At 35.1% G+C, this 13,840-nt stretch overlaps 1 protein-coding gene across 1 annotated transcript in view; it reads left to right on the top strand.

Moving 5' to 3' along the window:
• Positions 1-613: 613 nt before the first annotated feature.
• The window catches only part of HCN1 (hyperpolarization activated cyclic nucleotide gated potassium channel 1), a 614,406-nt gene continuing 601,179 nt past the window's right edge, over positions 614-13,840 (top strand). Inside the window, exon 1 of the mRNA XM_031964829.1 lies at positions 614-1,167. Coding sequence (XP_031820689.1) covers positions 737-1,167 — 431 coding nt within the window. The 5' untranslated portion in view covers positions 614-736. The remainder of the gene's footprint in view (positions 1,168-13,840) is intronic.

Here is a 13,840-nt window from a genome sequence, read left to right as displayed (position 1 = left end):
CTTTCTGTGATAAGCTAGGTTATATCTGCCTTCCCTTCCACTCTCAAAGCTCCTTCTCACACCAAGTTGTCTTTATCAGTGTTCCTATCACAGATGCCCAAGCTATCTCTCTAACTGCTCAAACATTCTGCCTTAAGACTCCCAGCCGTACACGCCCTGTGTGTGTCTCTTGCTCTAACACATAAACACACACCCGCCCACAGATACGTGAACATTTGTCCTGCACCTGCTTCTTTCTCTCACTCCAACATGTAGATACAAACTGCCTCATATTATTGAAATGTAAAAGTGTGTGTGTGTGTGTGTGTGTGTGTGTGTGTGTGTGTATGGGGATGGATATCTTCAAGGACTCCTGAGCTCAATGTCACGCACTGGAGTCCGGAGAAAGTGTTGAGAGAAGGGAGGGAGCCAAAGAGAGGGAGAGAGTTCTTTTCCACCAGCAGAGGGCAGCCGAAGGGAAGGCAGAGCCGAACGAGCGAGGCAGCCTAAGCAGCAGCCCAAGCGAGGCAGGCTGGAGAGAGTCAGGAGCCTGGGCTCTGCTTGCCTCGCTTCAGCGGCAGCGAGAGCAGCGGCACAAACGCCGCGGTGGCGGCTGTGGCGGCGGTGGCGGGAGCCAAACGGGGAACCAGAGTGAGCAAGGGGCAGCAAGCCTAGGTTCTCTTCTGACTTTGTTTCTTTTGCTTTTCCCTTCGGTGAGCCTGGAGCTCCGCTCCCCCACAGACCACGTCCTCCAACCATGGAAGGCGCTGGAAAGCCCAACTCCTCATCCAGCAGCCGGGACGACGGCAACACCGTCTTCCCGGTGAAAGCTCCAGCCTCGGGGGCTGGCGCTTCGGGGGCAACGGCTGAGAAGAACCTGGGCAGCCCCGCGGGGGGCGGAGGCGGCAGCACCAAGGAGCATGGCAACTCCGTGTGCTTCAAGGTGGACGGGGGCAGCGGTGGCGGCGCGGGCGCCGGCGGCGGCGAGGAGCCTGTGGTGGGCTTTGAAGATGCCGAGGGACCCCGGCGGCAGTACGGCTTCATGCAAAGGCAATTCACCTCCATGCTGCAGCCGGGCGTCAACAAATTCTCCCTCCGCATGTTCGGCAGCCAGAAGGCAGTGGAGAAGGAGCAGGAAAGGGTTAAAACTGCAGGTTTCTGGATTATCCACCCTTATAGTGATTTCAGGTGAGGGGGCGGGGGTCTGGTTCTTGCCCCACCTTTCTTCAAATACACTTCCTCTCACTTGGGAGGAAGGTCCCTCCACCCCCTCCCCGGGATTGGGCTGGGGGCTGGCGACGGGGTGGGGTAGTGGTGCCTGCCACTGCCATAGCTGGGAGTGCCTCACTTCTCTTCAACTAGTTTCTAGCAAGTCTCGGGTAGAACCATCACTTTAATCTTGACCAACTGTTACGAAAGCGGTCTCTTTTCCTCAGACTTTAGAGGAGGAGAAGCGAGAACTACCTACAAATCAGAGAGGGTTCAGTGGAAGCAAGGAAAGTTTTACCTGAAGAAGACGAAAAGTGTAGATTAAGGGGGCAGAGAGATGCTCAGGGCATCTAGAATCTCTCTACACTACCCTGCGCGTAGTTGGTTTTAGAATGTTTTCTTTAAGATAGGTCGTGATTACCCCTCCTCCCCCCACTCCCTACCTTACCAATCCCTGCCAGGGAAGTAACTTGGGACCAAGAAAGCCATTTCTGTTAGGCTGGGGAAGCATGGTGAGAAGATGAAGAACCTGATACCATGCCTCTTTAGGTCTTGATGGTCTTTTCCCGCAGATCTCACACACACACATGTATGTATTCATATATACACGTACATACACATATCTATTTTTATGTGTACAAGGTATCTTGCCACCAACTTCCTTTAAGATAGTGTGCGATATAAGGTTAAGAAACATTTGGACTTTCTCTGGCTTTAGTTTTCAAGACAATCCAAAACCCAAACGTATACCGAACCCGAGTGTGACAAGAAGCTTCAGGCTCAGATTAAGTTCCCCAGGCAGGGAAAGGGGGCGTTTCCAAAGTCCCTCTAGCGAGACTGAACAACACCCTTATTTGACCTTGACTACAAATCTGACTCAGTTTAAGAAATCTTGTTCTCCTCACGTTAGCTAATTTAAGATAAATCTGGGGAAAGAAGGGAGGACAAGGAGCAGGCTGTTAAACTCTTCTGCCAGTGTGGAATTCAAGCCAAGGACAAAGCTTCCTGGTCTTGGCATTATAGAAATGTTCTCTTTATATTGTCTGGAAATAGTCTAGAGAAGGTCGTGAAACAAGATCCTCTTTATTAGTGTGCACACACCCTGTAGCCACTTAGGTTAGCCTCTGGATACATGTAGGATTTTCCATTTAATAATAAAAAGTGTATCAAAACAAAACAAAATGTAGTTCTTATATATCTCTGTATGTAGATGAATGGGAATAGTTCACTGATTTTAAGTGTCAGCAATTTTTCCCCCCTTTTGTGCAGGAGATTAAAAACAACTCTATTCAGATCTGTTGATTATAAATGTAAGCTGTTTGTTTTTAGTAACTAGTTTGTGGAAAACACATTAGTATGTCGCCTCAGCAGCTTTGGAAGCCTTAAAACAAAGAAAACCACTCCAGGTGTGTGTGAAAAGAAAAGGAAAAACTTTTAAATTTTAGCCTAAATAGGAGCTGTCCATAGTTCTGAATGGCAGAAGCTGCGGAAAATTCGGCCCACTGCCAAGTACAACCTTAGGAGTGCCCTTGCCTTCCGAAAAATTCGTATCTCAGAAATTAGTAACATTAGTAAGCCTGGGCATGTGTGTGATTTTCTGGGCCTGATTTTGGAAAGAACATAGATAAGGCTGTAGAAGGGAATGCAAAGACCCATTAACTTTTATATTAGAGTCTTTAGTTGTTTGCCTAGGATACTCACATTAAGTATGTTGAATGATTAAATGTACTTGCTACATCACAGATATATACTTATATATCTGTTAAACTTGGAAATGTACTTGTCCCAAAGAGAAAGGATTTTCCTGTTTTATTTCATAAAAGGGTACTGGAAAAAAAAAGGCAAACAAAATATCTCCCCTTACATTAAAATGTACATCAATTTTTTTTGGGTGGGTATACATATGTTTTTAAAATATAAGTGGTATCAATCCAGTCTAAGTAGAAAGAATAAACATTAACACTTGACTAATTTATATTCATTTACATATAAAAAAGCATATTGAAGTTTTGAGCGAATAAAACTGTCAAAGTAAAAACATGCTAAAATCCAGAAAAGATTGGGAGATATCTGAGACTCCTGTAAATGAATGATACACTTAAAATTTGAGCATTACCAAAGATTTATTTTACTTTTTTTAATGTTGAGATTTTATTTTCTTTCTGTTTTGTTTTGTCTATGCCAATAGGTACTTTTTTTCAGTACAACAGTAGCATTCTTTTTAAATAAATGGAATAAGATTATGTCTTTCTAACAATTCACTTTCACAACATTTTCATCTAGCTATAGAAAGAGTCAATGTAAGACTTTGAGTTAGGTAATTTTCTCTTGAATAAATGGAAAAATTTGTCATTTTTGTGGATTTGCATTAAATTTATTATCATTACTATTAACATATAAATTTAGTATATTTAATATTGGCTTATAATGTAGTTATTTAATAAATGGTAAGAAGAAAAATAGATGAAGGCAAATTATGTGAATACCTATTTTTGTTTTTTGAAATATAAGTCATATATTTTATATTTTCCCAAAATCCAACTGTCTTATTTTTTGCCAAACATTGATAGTTTATTTTTTAATCTCTCACCCCCCCAGTCAATACCTGTAATAATACAGTAATGTACACTTAATTTTTAGTGTCTTGTAGCACAAGCTATTTTTAAAAATGAAAGTTATATAAGTCCTGAATAAAAGACCAAAGTGTTAAATTATAAAGCGGCCTTCTTCTTAGTATTTTATGTACTTTAGTACTAAATAACGCTCTTAGCAAAATGCATATGGTTCCTTAAATGCTTAACTGACTACCATGAAGTAATTTAAGCAATAAGAATATTGAAATTTACCAAATTAATTGTCTTGTCAGTAAGGACTGATTAGGCATAAGGAGTATGTACTTGGATTTTTTTGTGTCCTATTTAAATGGTAGGGGAAACTATGACCACCACTCTTAATGGTCATTGCACAGTGCTTTGTGTACCACAGACCCCTTGTTCTAGGATATGTTACAGAAAAATTAATATGGATATTCTAAAATAGCTGATATGGCCCATTTTGATAGAGATTTTTGCTATTCATACACTGATGTACTTCCACCTGTGACAAGAGGGGAGGCTGTAGCTGTGTACATACTGTTAAGTGGGAGTAGCTGGTTCTTTTACTCCACAGCTGTAGAATCTGAGAGTGCTAATGCTGTGTCTGACAGGTGATCCTTTCCAACATAAAAGTAGGGCAGAAGAAGCTCTACTTTCCTCTCTATAAACACCAGACAAGTGATGCTACCACTGCTTGTCCCCTTCTCCTCCAAATGAAAGGGAAGATGCAGATTATGCTATTATGACGAAAACTAAATTAAAAATTAGAAAATTTATCTGCTATCTTAGTGTTTTATTTATAAGAAACTGGCAGCTGATTAATCAGCTAAAAGGTTTCTTTTGTAGTTGGTTTTTGTACAATAGGATGCCATGTTTTAAGTTCTTTAATCTTACCAATCCTAAATTGTTATGACATATACTGTAACATTTCATATTCATATTACTGTATTTATACTAATAAATTTGTTTTTGACCATTGCTAATTCTATAATCACTCTGTGATGGCACAGTCATTTTTGGGATGCCCATTGCTATAGTGTATGGCACATAGATATTTTTAATTAAAAAATCCTTTGAATTATATGCTGTTAATAATTTGTGTTCTGAGAAGGTAGGTGGCCTGATGTCATAATTTCTTAATTCGTTCCAGTGCCTTTCATTAACTAGTTTGAATTCTGGTGTGAAAAGCTCATTGTATACTACATAAATACTCCAGAGGCTATGATTCACTTCCTGATGCATGTTGCCACCATTTTTGGCACTCTGATTCTGTATTGTATTGCAGCCAATCCTGTGTTAATGCTGGAATTCTCTATCACTGGTGTGTACATCAGGGAAGGGAAGTTCCACCTATATTGCGCAGCTCAGCCATAAAGGGACCTTTTTTTTTTTTTTTTTTTTTTTTTTTTTTTTTTTCCAGGAGCCTTTCACAAGCAAACAATTCTACCTTCTGGGGTTTAAGGTCTAATTAGCCCAACTGTTATATCGTCTTTGCACTGAATGTACACAGTCAGTTCTCTGGAATATTTCCTTTCATTTTCTTACCATCCAGCTTGGATTGCTGTGTGCTAAAACCTGCACAAGTTTTTGTCTGACCAGGCTCATAATTTAAACAAGTGTTTTAGGTCATCAAATCTATTGGCAATAAAAGAAAATATTGGATTATGTATTTAGTCCAATTGCTTAGTGGAGGATATAGGGCCTATGTTGGCTTATAGTTAACAGATTGTTATAGTGAATCTTAAAGATATGCTATAGTAGTTAAAACTGTAAATTCTGTTACTGTAATTATACCAAATGATTGCTTATAGTAAAGTGACAGTTCATTTTTTTAAAAAGTACTTTCAACATATCTTTTTATCCTGGTCAAATTTTTCACCAACAGGTATCTCTCCTTTTAAAAAATGGGGAGAATTGGTTAAAATGGAGACATCACGAGGTTACATTTGAAAGGTAGAATTTTGTCATACATATGTAAATTTTTTTCAAAAATTAAAATTTTAAAATAATCTCTTTGGGGATCCCTATTATCTTTCTTTTTGGATACATATTTCCTTGATTACTATATTCAAGATCACTTACAGATTACTTAGGCCAAAAGTTTTTATTCTTGAGTCAGTGACCTTAAAAATTCATATCTTTATCTCCATATATTTTATTTTCTTTGTAATGTTACATATTTTATGTTTTGCATTTAAAATCATTATTCTGAAGATGCTGGACTTCACTAGGCTGTCAAAAAAGTCCATAACACAAGAAAGGTTAAGAATTTTTGATTTGTATCAACCTATTCACTAATAAGGTGAAGAAATTGAAACCTGGATGGGTGAAGTATATTGACAGAATAATTCCATTGCTGATGTTATGTTTTATTAAGCATGAATATCCTTTTGACTTTTCCAATATTTAGAAATAAGAAACATTAATACTAAGTTTGGTAAATGGGAATTGTGTCAAATTACTAACACAAAAGAGAGACAGAGAGAACTGAATAGGATCTATAGCATTCACTCTTACTTTATATAATAGAGTAAATAAATGGCAATAGGTGGACACCATATATTTATGAGGACATTTAAGGATAATGAGAAAAAAAAACTGCATACACTAAGAAACTGAATCATTTTCAGTTGCACTAAACACTTGAGTTTCACTTCTAAAAATAAATTTCTTTGTGGACACAATTTGATTCATAGCCTACCATTAGGTGTTCAGATAGAGAAAAAATTTTTATTTTCCTATTTACACTCTGGGAGCCTCTATCTTTTGTGCAAAACTTCCTAGGTCATGCAATTTATTCAATTATTTTTCCCTTCCATTAGTGCTATCTGTAAAAGGATATCTTAGTACTTTTAAGGGAACTCTTGTGTAATTATCTAATGGTGTTATTGAAGTTCAGACATATATTTAAAAATGAGACCCAGATGAAAGTTGGATTAACACACTCAAAGCAGAGAAGGTTGAGTTGTTAACTGATTAATTTAGGCAATGGCAGTCAAAAAATCTAATATAGGTTATGATGTTCAGATTCACTAGTTATTCCATTTTTTTCAAACATGCTGTGTTATATACATTGATCACTTCAAGGGTTTGTAGACTTATACTTTTACAATTGTAAGGGATTTTCAAACTCATCAAGTCCAATCACCTCATTTTACAAAGGAGAAAAATGAGTCTCAGAGAGGATATGATTTGCCTGGGATCACACAGATAGAAAGAATATGAGGTAGGATTTAAATTCTCTTGTAAATTAGTTCATCAAAATACTCATCAAAATATATGTATATACACACAAAGCTATCTTATGCAGATATGACATTAGTAATAATGCACAAATTTTAACATTATAGCAATGAGAGTGTTTGACACAAATGATTACTAATCTTGTTTGTCAGTCTCAAGTCACGCTTGAGTAGAATTAACTATGAGCTAGACTCAGATCAAGTTCTAGTCCCTGTGCTTCCTCAGCTTTGTGACCTTAGGGAAATTACTCATCCTCTAAGATACTCAATTTGCTTATTCTGAATATAGGGATTATAATATCTAATTGCTTCTTACCTCACGTGGCTGCCTTAGGAAAATGGAAATAACATATCAAGCAGTTGAAGCTCCCTAGAGAAAAGGCATTCGATAAATTCAAGCTGTTTGTGTAATATGCAAAAAAGACAAAAGGCATATTCTATATCTTTCCAAAATGTAAATGCCTCATGAACACTGATAATAAAATTCACAGGATAAAATTGACAGTGCTTGCCCAAGAAAAGGCTGATACTAATAGTTTAAACAAAATAAATTCAGACTTCTGAAATTTGACTTAGTCCATTAAAAAAAAAAAAAACCTACTGGGTACATGTACATACATGGTAACAGAATAAAAATGACTTGTACCATTTTGATAACCTATTAAAAATCTAATTGTCAGTGTAATTCTCTTTCCTTCAACTAAATTCAACAAACATTTCTTAACTGCTTACCATTTTCTTGGCATTATGCCAGGAATTAGAGATACTAAAATGAAAGACTAGAAAACTCAGGAGTTAGAATCTAGAGAGAGCAAAGTGGAATGGATATTGACCTGGCATCAGGATGACGTCCCCAGCTTTCCATTTTGTCTTAGATGCTTATACATACTTTAACTCTGAGCAAATGCTTTAAACACTTCCAATTTCAACTGCAAAAAGGGGTTGATAATACAGGAGGTTCTAATTAGAGCAAGTGAGGGACTTGTGCTACATATTTTCATTGTATTGCAACTAAATACCATATTTTAGATAATAACATTTTATAGTGAGGATTTGAATACATGCAGACACTTCAAGGAATTCATTATTCTCACTCATGGGGACTTAGCTATAATAACATTTAACAGTATAGTTATGAGGATCAACTATAGTAAAATATAAGAAGTACTTTGTACTGTTAAATCATTTTATAAATGGCAATTATTATTGTTTAAGCAAAAAAAAGGCTAATACAACCAACAGAAACCTTACTGCAATCTAAGACACTCATATATTCAGCTTTCCATTCCATATGAGACAAAATATTAATCCAACTAGCTTATTAAATACATGTGAATGTCTTTTTCTAGTCCATCCACAAGTTATTTATATTATAAGTTAAATTGCTTCGAACAAAAATCTTATGTGCATTTAATCTTATTGTTTAACAACTAACCTAAATGTATCTTGAGAGACTCACTCATCCTTGAACCACAAGATAGAGATTTTTTTTTTAAGAATTCATAGATAGGTTGTGTCCTGCACTGGTGAAAGTTGTATTTGCTCTGGTGAAATCATACTTTCTTGTAACATTGAAGTATGCTTTAATCTAGAATTTTTATCATTTTCTGTTCACATTCCTGTATCTGCAATTTTATTTTAATTTATAGAAAACTGTTCAATGTTAGTTTAAAGACTTAATATTTTAAGTAGGCTAAAAACCACATCACATCTTTTGTTTATTCAAAATTTATTAACTTATTAGATTCTATTATGTAATTCATGCATCATTTAATTTCACACATTGTAATTCAAACACATAAACTAACTTTCCTAGGAGACCACATATTACAAGGGAAAAGGAATTGCAAATGGTATTAGGTGATCTGTGTTAGAATTCTTACAAGATGCTAAGACAGTGGAATTGATAGAGACAATAATTATGTAATTTAGCATGGTTCAGTAAAGTTGATCTGATCCTAAAAGGAGATATTATGGGCCAGAACTTGAAACAAGGTAATAAGTGGAATTGAGGAGACAATGGTTAATTCAATTTAGGATTGATTTAATCCTACAACAAATAATGGTTTCCTAGTGATGTAATGATTGGAGTATACTCAGTGCACAACATATAAGCAAGAAGCTCTTAGGGCCAGACACAAAAGCCCACAAGCCCACTCTTGGAGGCAGAGTCCGATTGATTCCATATTCCACCTTTGTGCTGGCTGGAGATTCAGAGGGAGTGAGAGGCTGAAGCTGGAAGAGACAGAGGACTAGTGGCAAAAGCTCTTGGAACCAAGGAAAGAGATAGGCCTCTAGGAAAGCTAACTGGGCTATTTTGAAGGAGACAATAAAGAATTTGAACTTTTAGCTCCTGACTGCATTTGGGGTGATTATTACTTTGAACTGAAACAAAGGCTGCTTCTAGAAGCTTCCCAAGAAACCTGCTCCCAGAGAAGATTATATTTTAGAGAAGAACATTACAGATCCTGGTTCTAGTGTTAATTTCTTCTCTTACCAGCTATGCTATTTTAGGAAAATAGTCTCTGTTTTCTTTTCTGTAAAATGGGACTGATAATGTTATCAACATGATCAACTCATATAACTAATTAAATAGTGAATAGGAAAGCACCTTATAAATTCTAATTTAGCATACATGGCAGTAAACACTACAGTCTTTGAAAAAAATCATTTTAAGATATTATCCAATTTTAGGAAATCATTAAAATTCTACATAATAGTATTACTATAGTTTGGAATAAGGAGGTCAAAAAAGGTACCTTTGGTAGAATTTTTTGGCCTAGTTCTTTAGAGACTGAAATTATTAAAATGATGTTTATGGAGTTGAGAGATCTAAAGAGAAATAGTTCTCTTTCTTTTCCTCTCCCTCCCACCTGCCTTTCCCTTTCTCCCCCCACCCCCACCCCCGCCCCACAAAGATCCAGTAGGAGCTTGTAACTAAGGACTGAATTTTTCTCAAATAAGTAGCTCAGTGACTGAAGGACAAATGTCAGACAGGGTACATTGGCTTTATTTAATTCAACATATTTTGACTGCCAAATTTGCCCAAGACACAATAAAGGATATAGAAATGAATAAGAAATGGTTTTGATCTTACAATTCTTATAATCTGTTAAGAGTTTGAAACACAATTTTGAGAAGCCATGTCTCTTAAACTAATCTCTCACTCACAAATCTCTGGTCTCTCAACTAATGATGAAACCCAAAAATTGTTGGGGAGAAAATATTTCATTTGGGTGGTGAGGTAGCACAAAATACATGTATAGGATAAAGCACAAGACTTGAAGTAATGAAGACCCCAGTTTAAAATTTGGCCTCAAACTAGGTGTGTGACCCTGAGCAAGTCATTTAACCCTGTTTGTTATAGTTTCCTCATCTGTAAAATGATATGGAGAAAGAAGTATCTTTGCCACAAAAATCCCAAATGGAGTTACAAAAAGTCAGACATGATTTAAAAATAATATTTGTTTGGAATTTAGACAAAATGACTTGATAACAATCATTGTGTATTGCGAAATACACAGTAGGTAACTCATAATTATGACTTTAGACATGTTCACTAGGATAAGCTTTTAACAATTCTTTGCTGTTTTAATGCATCTCTGATTACATTGACAATTTTTTTCAATGAGTGGTATAGCTTCCCCATTATTCTGCTAAACTTTTGTCCATGCTGTCTAATAAATCCTCTAAAGAAGGTCCACCTTTCAAGTCCTTTTTTCTCCTGCATTTTTTGATTATATGGTCATGCTGGACTTGTCTTTGAAGTAGGTATCTTTTATATCATGTTATTTGGAGGATGAACCTCTTAAAATTAACCCACATATTGTTAATATGTGAATTTCTATAAAGAAGATGTATTATTTGCCTAAAGTATTTTAGCCTAATTCAAATCCAAATTCTTTTAAGATGAATAATTTAAGTTGTTATCAGTCCAATATTTTAGGGTAAATGAGTTAGGGGGGAAAGACAAAGTGACTTCTCAATTTTTTTCAAGGGCCATATGTAGAAATTATAGTATAATACAGTGTTTCAAGAGGTGTTGACTTCTGAATCATATGAAGAAAAGATTTTAATATTAGCCACTAGTGTAAGGAAATTTCTTTATAATATATGAGAAAGAACACCCTGTAACTTGTATAGTTGTTTTTTTGACACAACACCACCACCAAAAGCTGGAAGAGAGCTATGATAGATGTGGAAGCTAAATGTTTTATTAAGAGAAAAAATGCAATCTATGTTAACATAAAGCTAATATATTAAAAATATTTTTAAAATTTGATATTAGAAAAAATACTAATAGTCCATTTTAAATTTTCTATCAGTTTTTTCAGGTGTGTTTATTTTTTTAAAAAGAATGCAAATCAGTTGTGGTCTTTATGACCACATGTGCAAATTGAAGAAGCCACTTATTTGCTTTGGAACCTAAGAAATGAAAAATACTAATGGACTGATTTCTATGGATGTCAAGTGATCCATTAAGATGTTAAAAACTCAGTTAATGAGTTTTGTTTTTCCAATTTGATTCCAGGTGTCTAATTTGGATTATTTTACCATTCCCTTCATAAAATAGACTCAAAAATTATATATCCTATAGATTAAACCCACTGTACATAAAGTTTATAACAATGATTATCTTCTTAATCTTGCAATTATGTATGTGTTTGAAAATATTAATACCTTTTTCCTTTCTTGGTCCTGAAGAAAAGAAATAATTAAGAGATATAAAGCAGATTCTTTTCCTATGAGAAGTTTTGGAGATTAAAGTATGCGGATACTTTTGTGCTGTATTTCTTCTCATTCCCTCTCCAGCATGTTGCAAGCATTTCATTGCTTTGGGGGAATTAATGTTGTTTTTAGCAGATTAAGTGAAAACTATAATTCTTTTCCTAATGGCAAAGAAATGGAGAATGACATGATTTTCAAATATGGTATTAGGTAATTTTTTTTTAAATCTTGGTTTGGCAAAATATCTTTCTTGTTTTGTATTACCATTATCTGGTTTGTTTCATAATAAAGATGACATTTATAATCTGTATGCACAAATATAATTACAGAAAGGTCTACATTTTTAGAGAAAGGAGTATTAAAAAAAAAAACTTCAATTGTAAACTATTCAAGATACACTTTCCTGATCTTCACCTCCATCCCAAATAATTCAGTGGTAAACCTTGTTAATATCAAAGCATTAAGTGACCGGGAAACACTGATAAAGATTATGCTCAAATTATAGGTTGTTATATAAGATTAATAAAAGAAATATATTTGGCTCTGACATTTAATTTTTAATCTATTTGTGGTGACTTGATAACTAAGATTACAATTTAGAAAAAAATGGTGCATGACTAAATTTTATTTTAAAACTCTTCCAGTTCTAGACTTAGAAGCTCATGAAAAGTCATAGACATTTCTTATAGAAATATATTTTCTGAAACTGTTGCATTTTTTGTGTCACTGGAAAAAATTTATAAAAGATATGTGACATTTACATTATACTTTTCTTCCCTTTAGCTTGATTATATGACTGTGATTAGTAAACATTCATTTAATAAGTACTACTATGTACCAGCATAGGAATGAAAAATGAAACAGTCCCTGTCCTCAGAAAAGTTATATTCTATTGAGTGGAAACAGTTATAAAGATAAATACATTTATATGGGTATATACATAGAGTTATATGTATATCTATTTATATATCTATGAATAATTCAAAGGAACTTGGTGTTGGGGAAAGCAATAACAACTTGGGTGGTGTGGAACAGAAAAGATGTAGTGGGGGAGATACTATTTGAGCTGAGCCTTGAAGGATGCTATGAATTTCAAAAGGTGGCAGTGAGGAGGGAGAAAATTCTATGCCAGAAGGACAACCCATGCTAGGGCACACTGGTGTTGGCGGGACATTAAATAATTTAGTTGGGCTGAAGTGTACTATGTTGAGAGGGACAAAAAATCTGGAAAGATGTTAAAATCAGATCCTGAAGATTTTTAAATACATAATTCATTTTTATTTTAAAGGTCTGCTATGTTTTTAATGATCTTAAATTTGTCCTTCCCCTATCAGAATAGGTAATACCAGATTTTATTATAAATTTGTATTGGTTAACTATGTTCAGCAATATATACAATTCTCTTTGTGGAACCTAGGAAAAAAAAGCCCTTTGTAAACAAATTAAATCATATCTGAATTATTTTATTGAAATATGAAATCTATATTATTCTTTATGTATCTTCTTTCTTTTCTTCTCTCTCCTTTTATTCCTTTGTCCTTTCCTCCTTTCCGGCTACCTTCCTCCTTTCCTTCTTTTTTTTCTTATTATCAAGCTGATGGAGAATCTCCTAGCAGTAACATATAACATTGGTGGGTGGAGGAGGCTGGGGTGAGAAGAAAAAAAATGCTCTTAACCTACTTTGGCATCTTTAATTTTTAACTTTATCATACTTGTTAATTGCCTGAATGTCCTTTAACCATCTATTTCCATGATTCTTTCCCAGAGGCTTGGTTTAATTTTAAAAAGTGCAGTGTATTCAGCCCTAATTATTAGAGCTCATTGTAGGCGAATAACAGGAGAGAGCAATGACCACAAGGCATGCTTGATTCAGTGTCCTGGATACCACAAGGACTCTGCTGGAAACATTGTGGGGGTATTTGGGAGTAGGAAATTAATCTATATAAGGTGATATATAAAAGTCAGTGGCATTTGAAAGGGGTTTTCTTTTCTGCAACCAGAATTTTATTGTACCAAAGACTATTTTTTTCCCTATTTTCTTCCATTTTCATTTTTCATTTTTAAGATCTGTGTTCCTGTAATTTTGCA

Source organism: Sarcophilus harrisii, chromosome 1 (genome assembly GCF_902635505.1).
Source record: "Sarcophilus harrisii chromosome 1, mSarHar1.11, whole genome shotgun sequence".
NCBI classification, from domain to species: domain Eukaryota; kingdom Metazoa; phylum Chordata; class Mammalia; order Dasyuromorphia; family Dasyuridae; genus Sarcophilus; species Sarcophilus harrisii.
The sequence above is the reverse complement of the archived record's forward strand: the minus strand, read 5'-3'. Positions and strand labels throughout refer to the sequence as shown.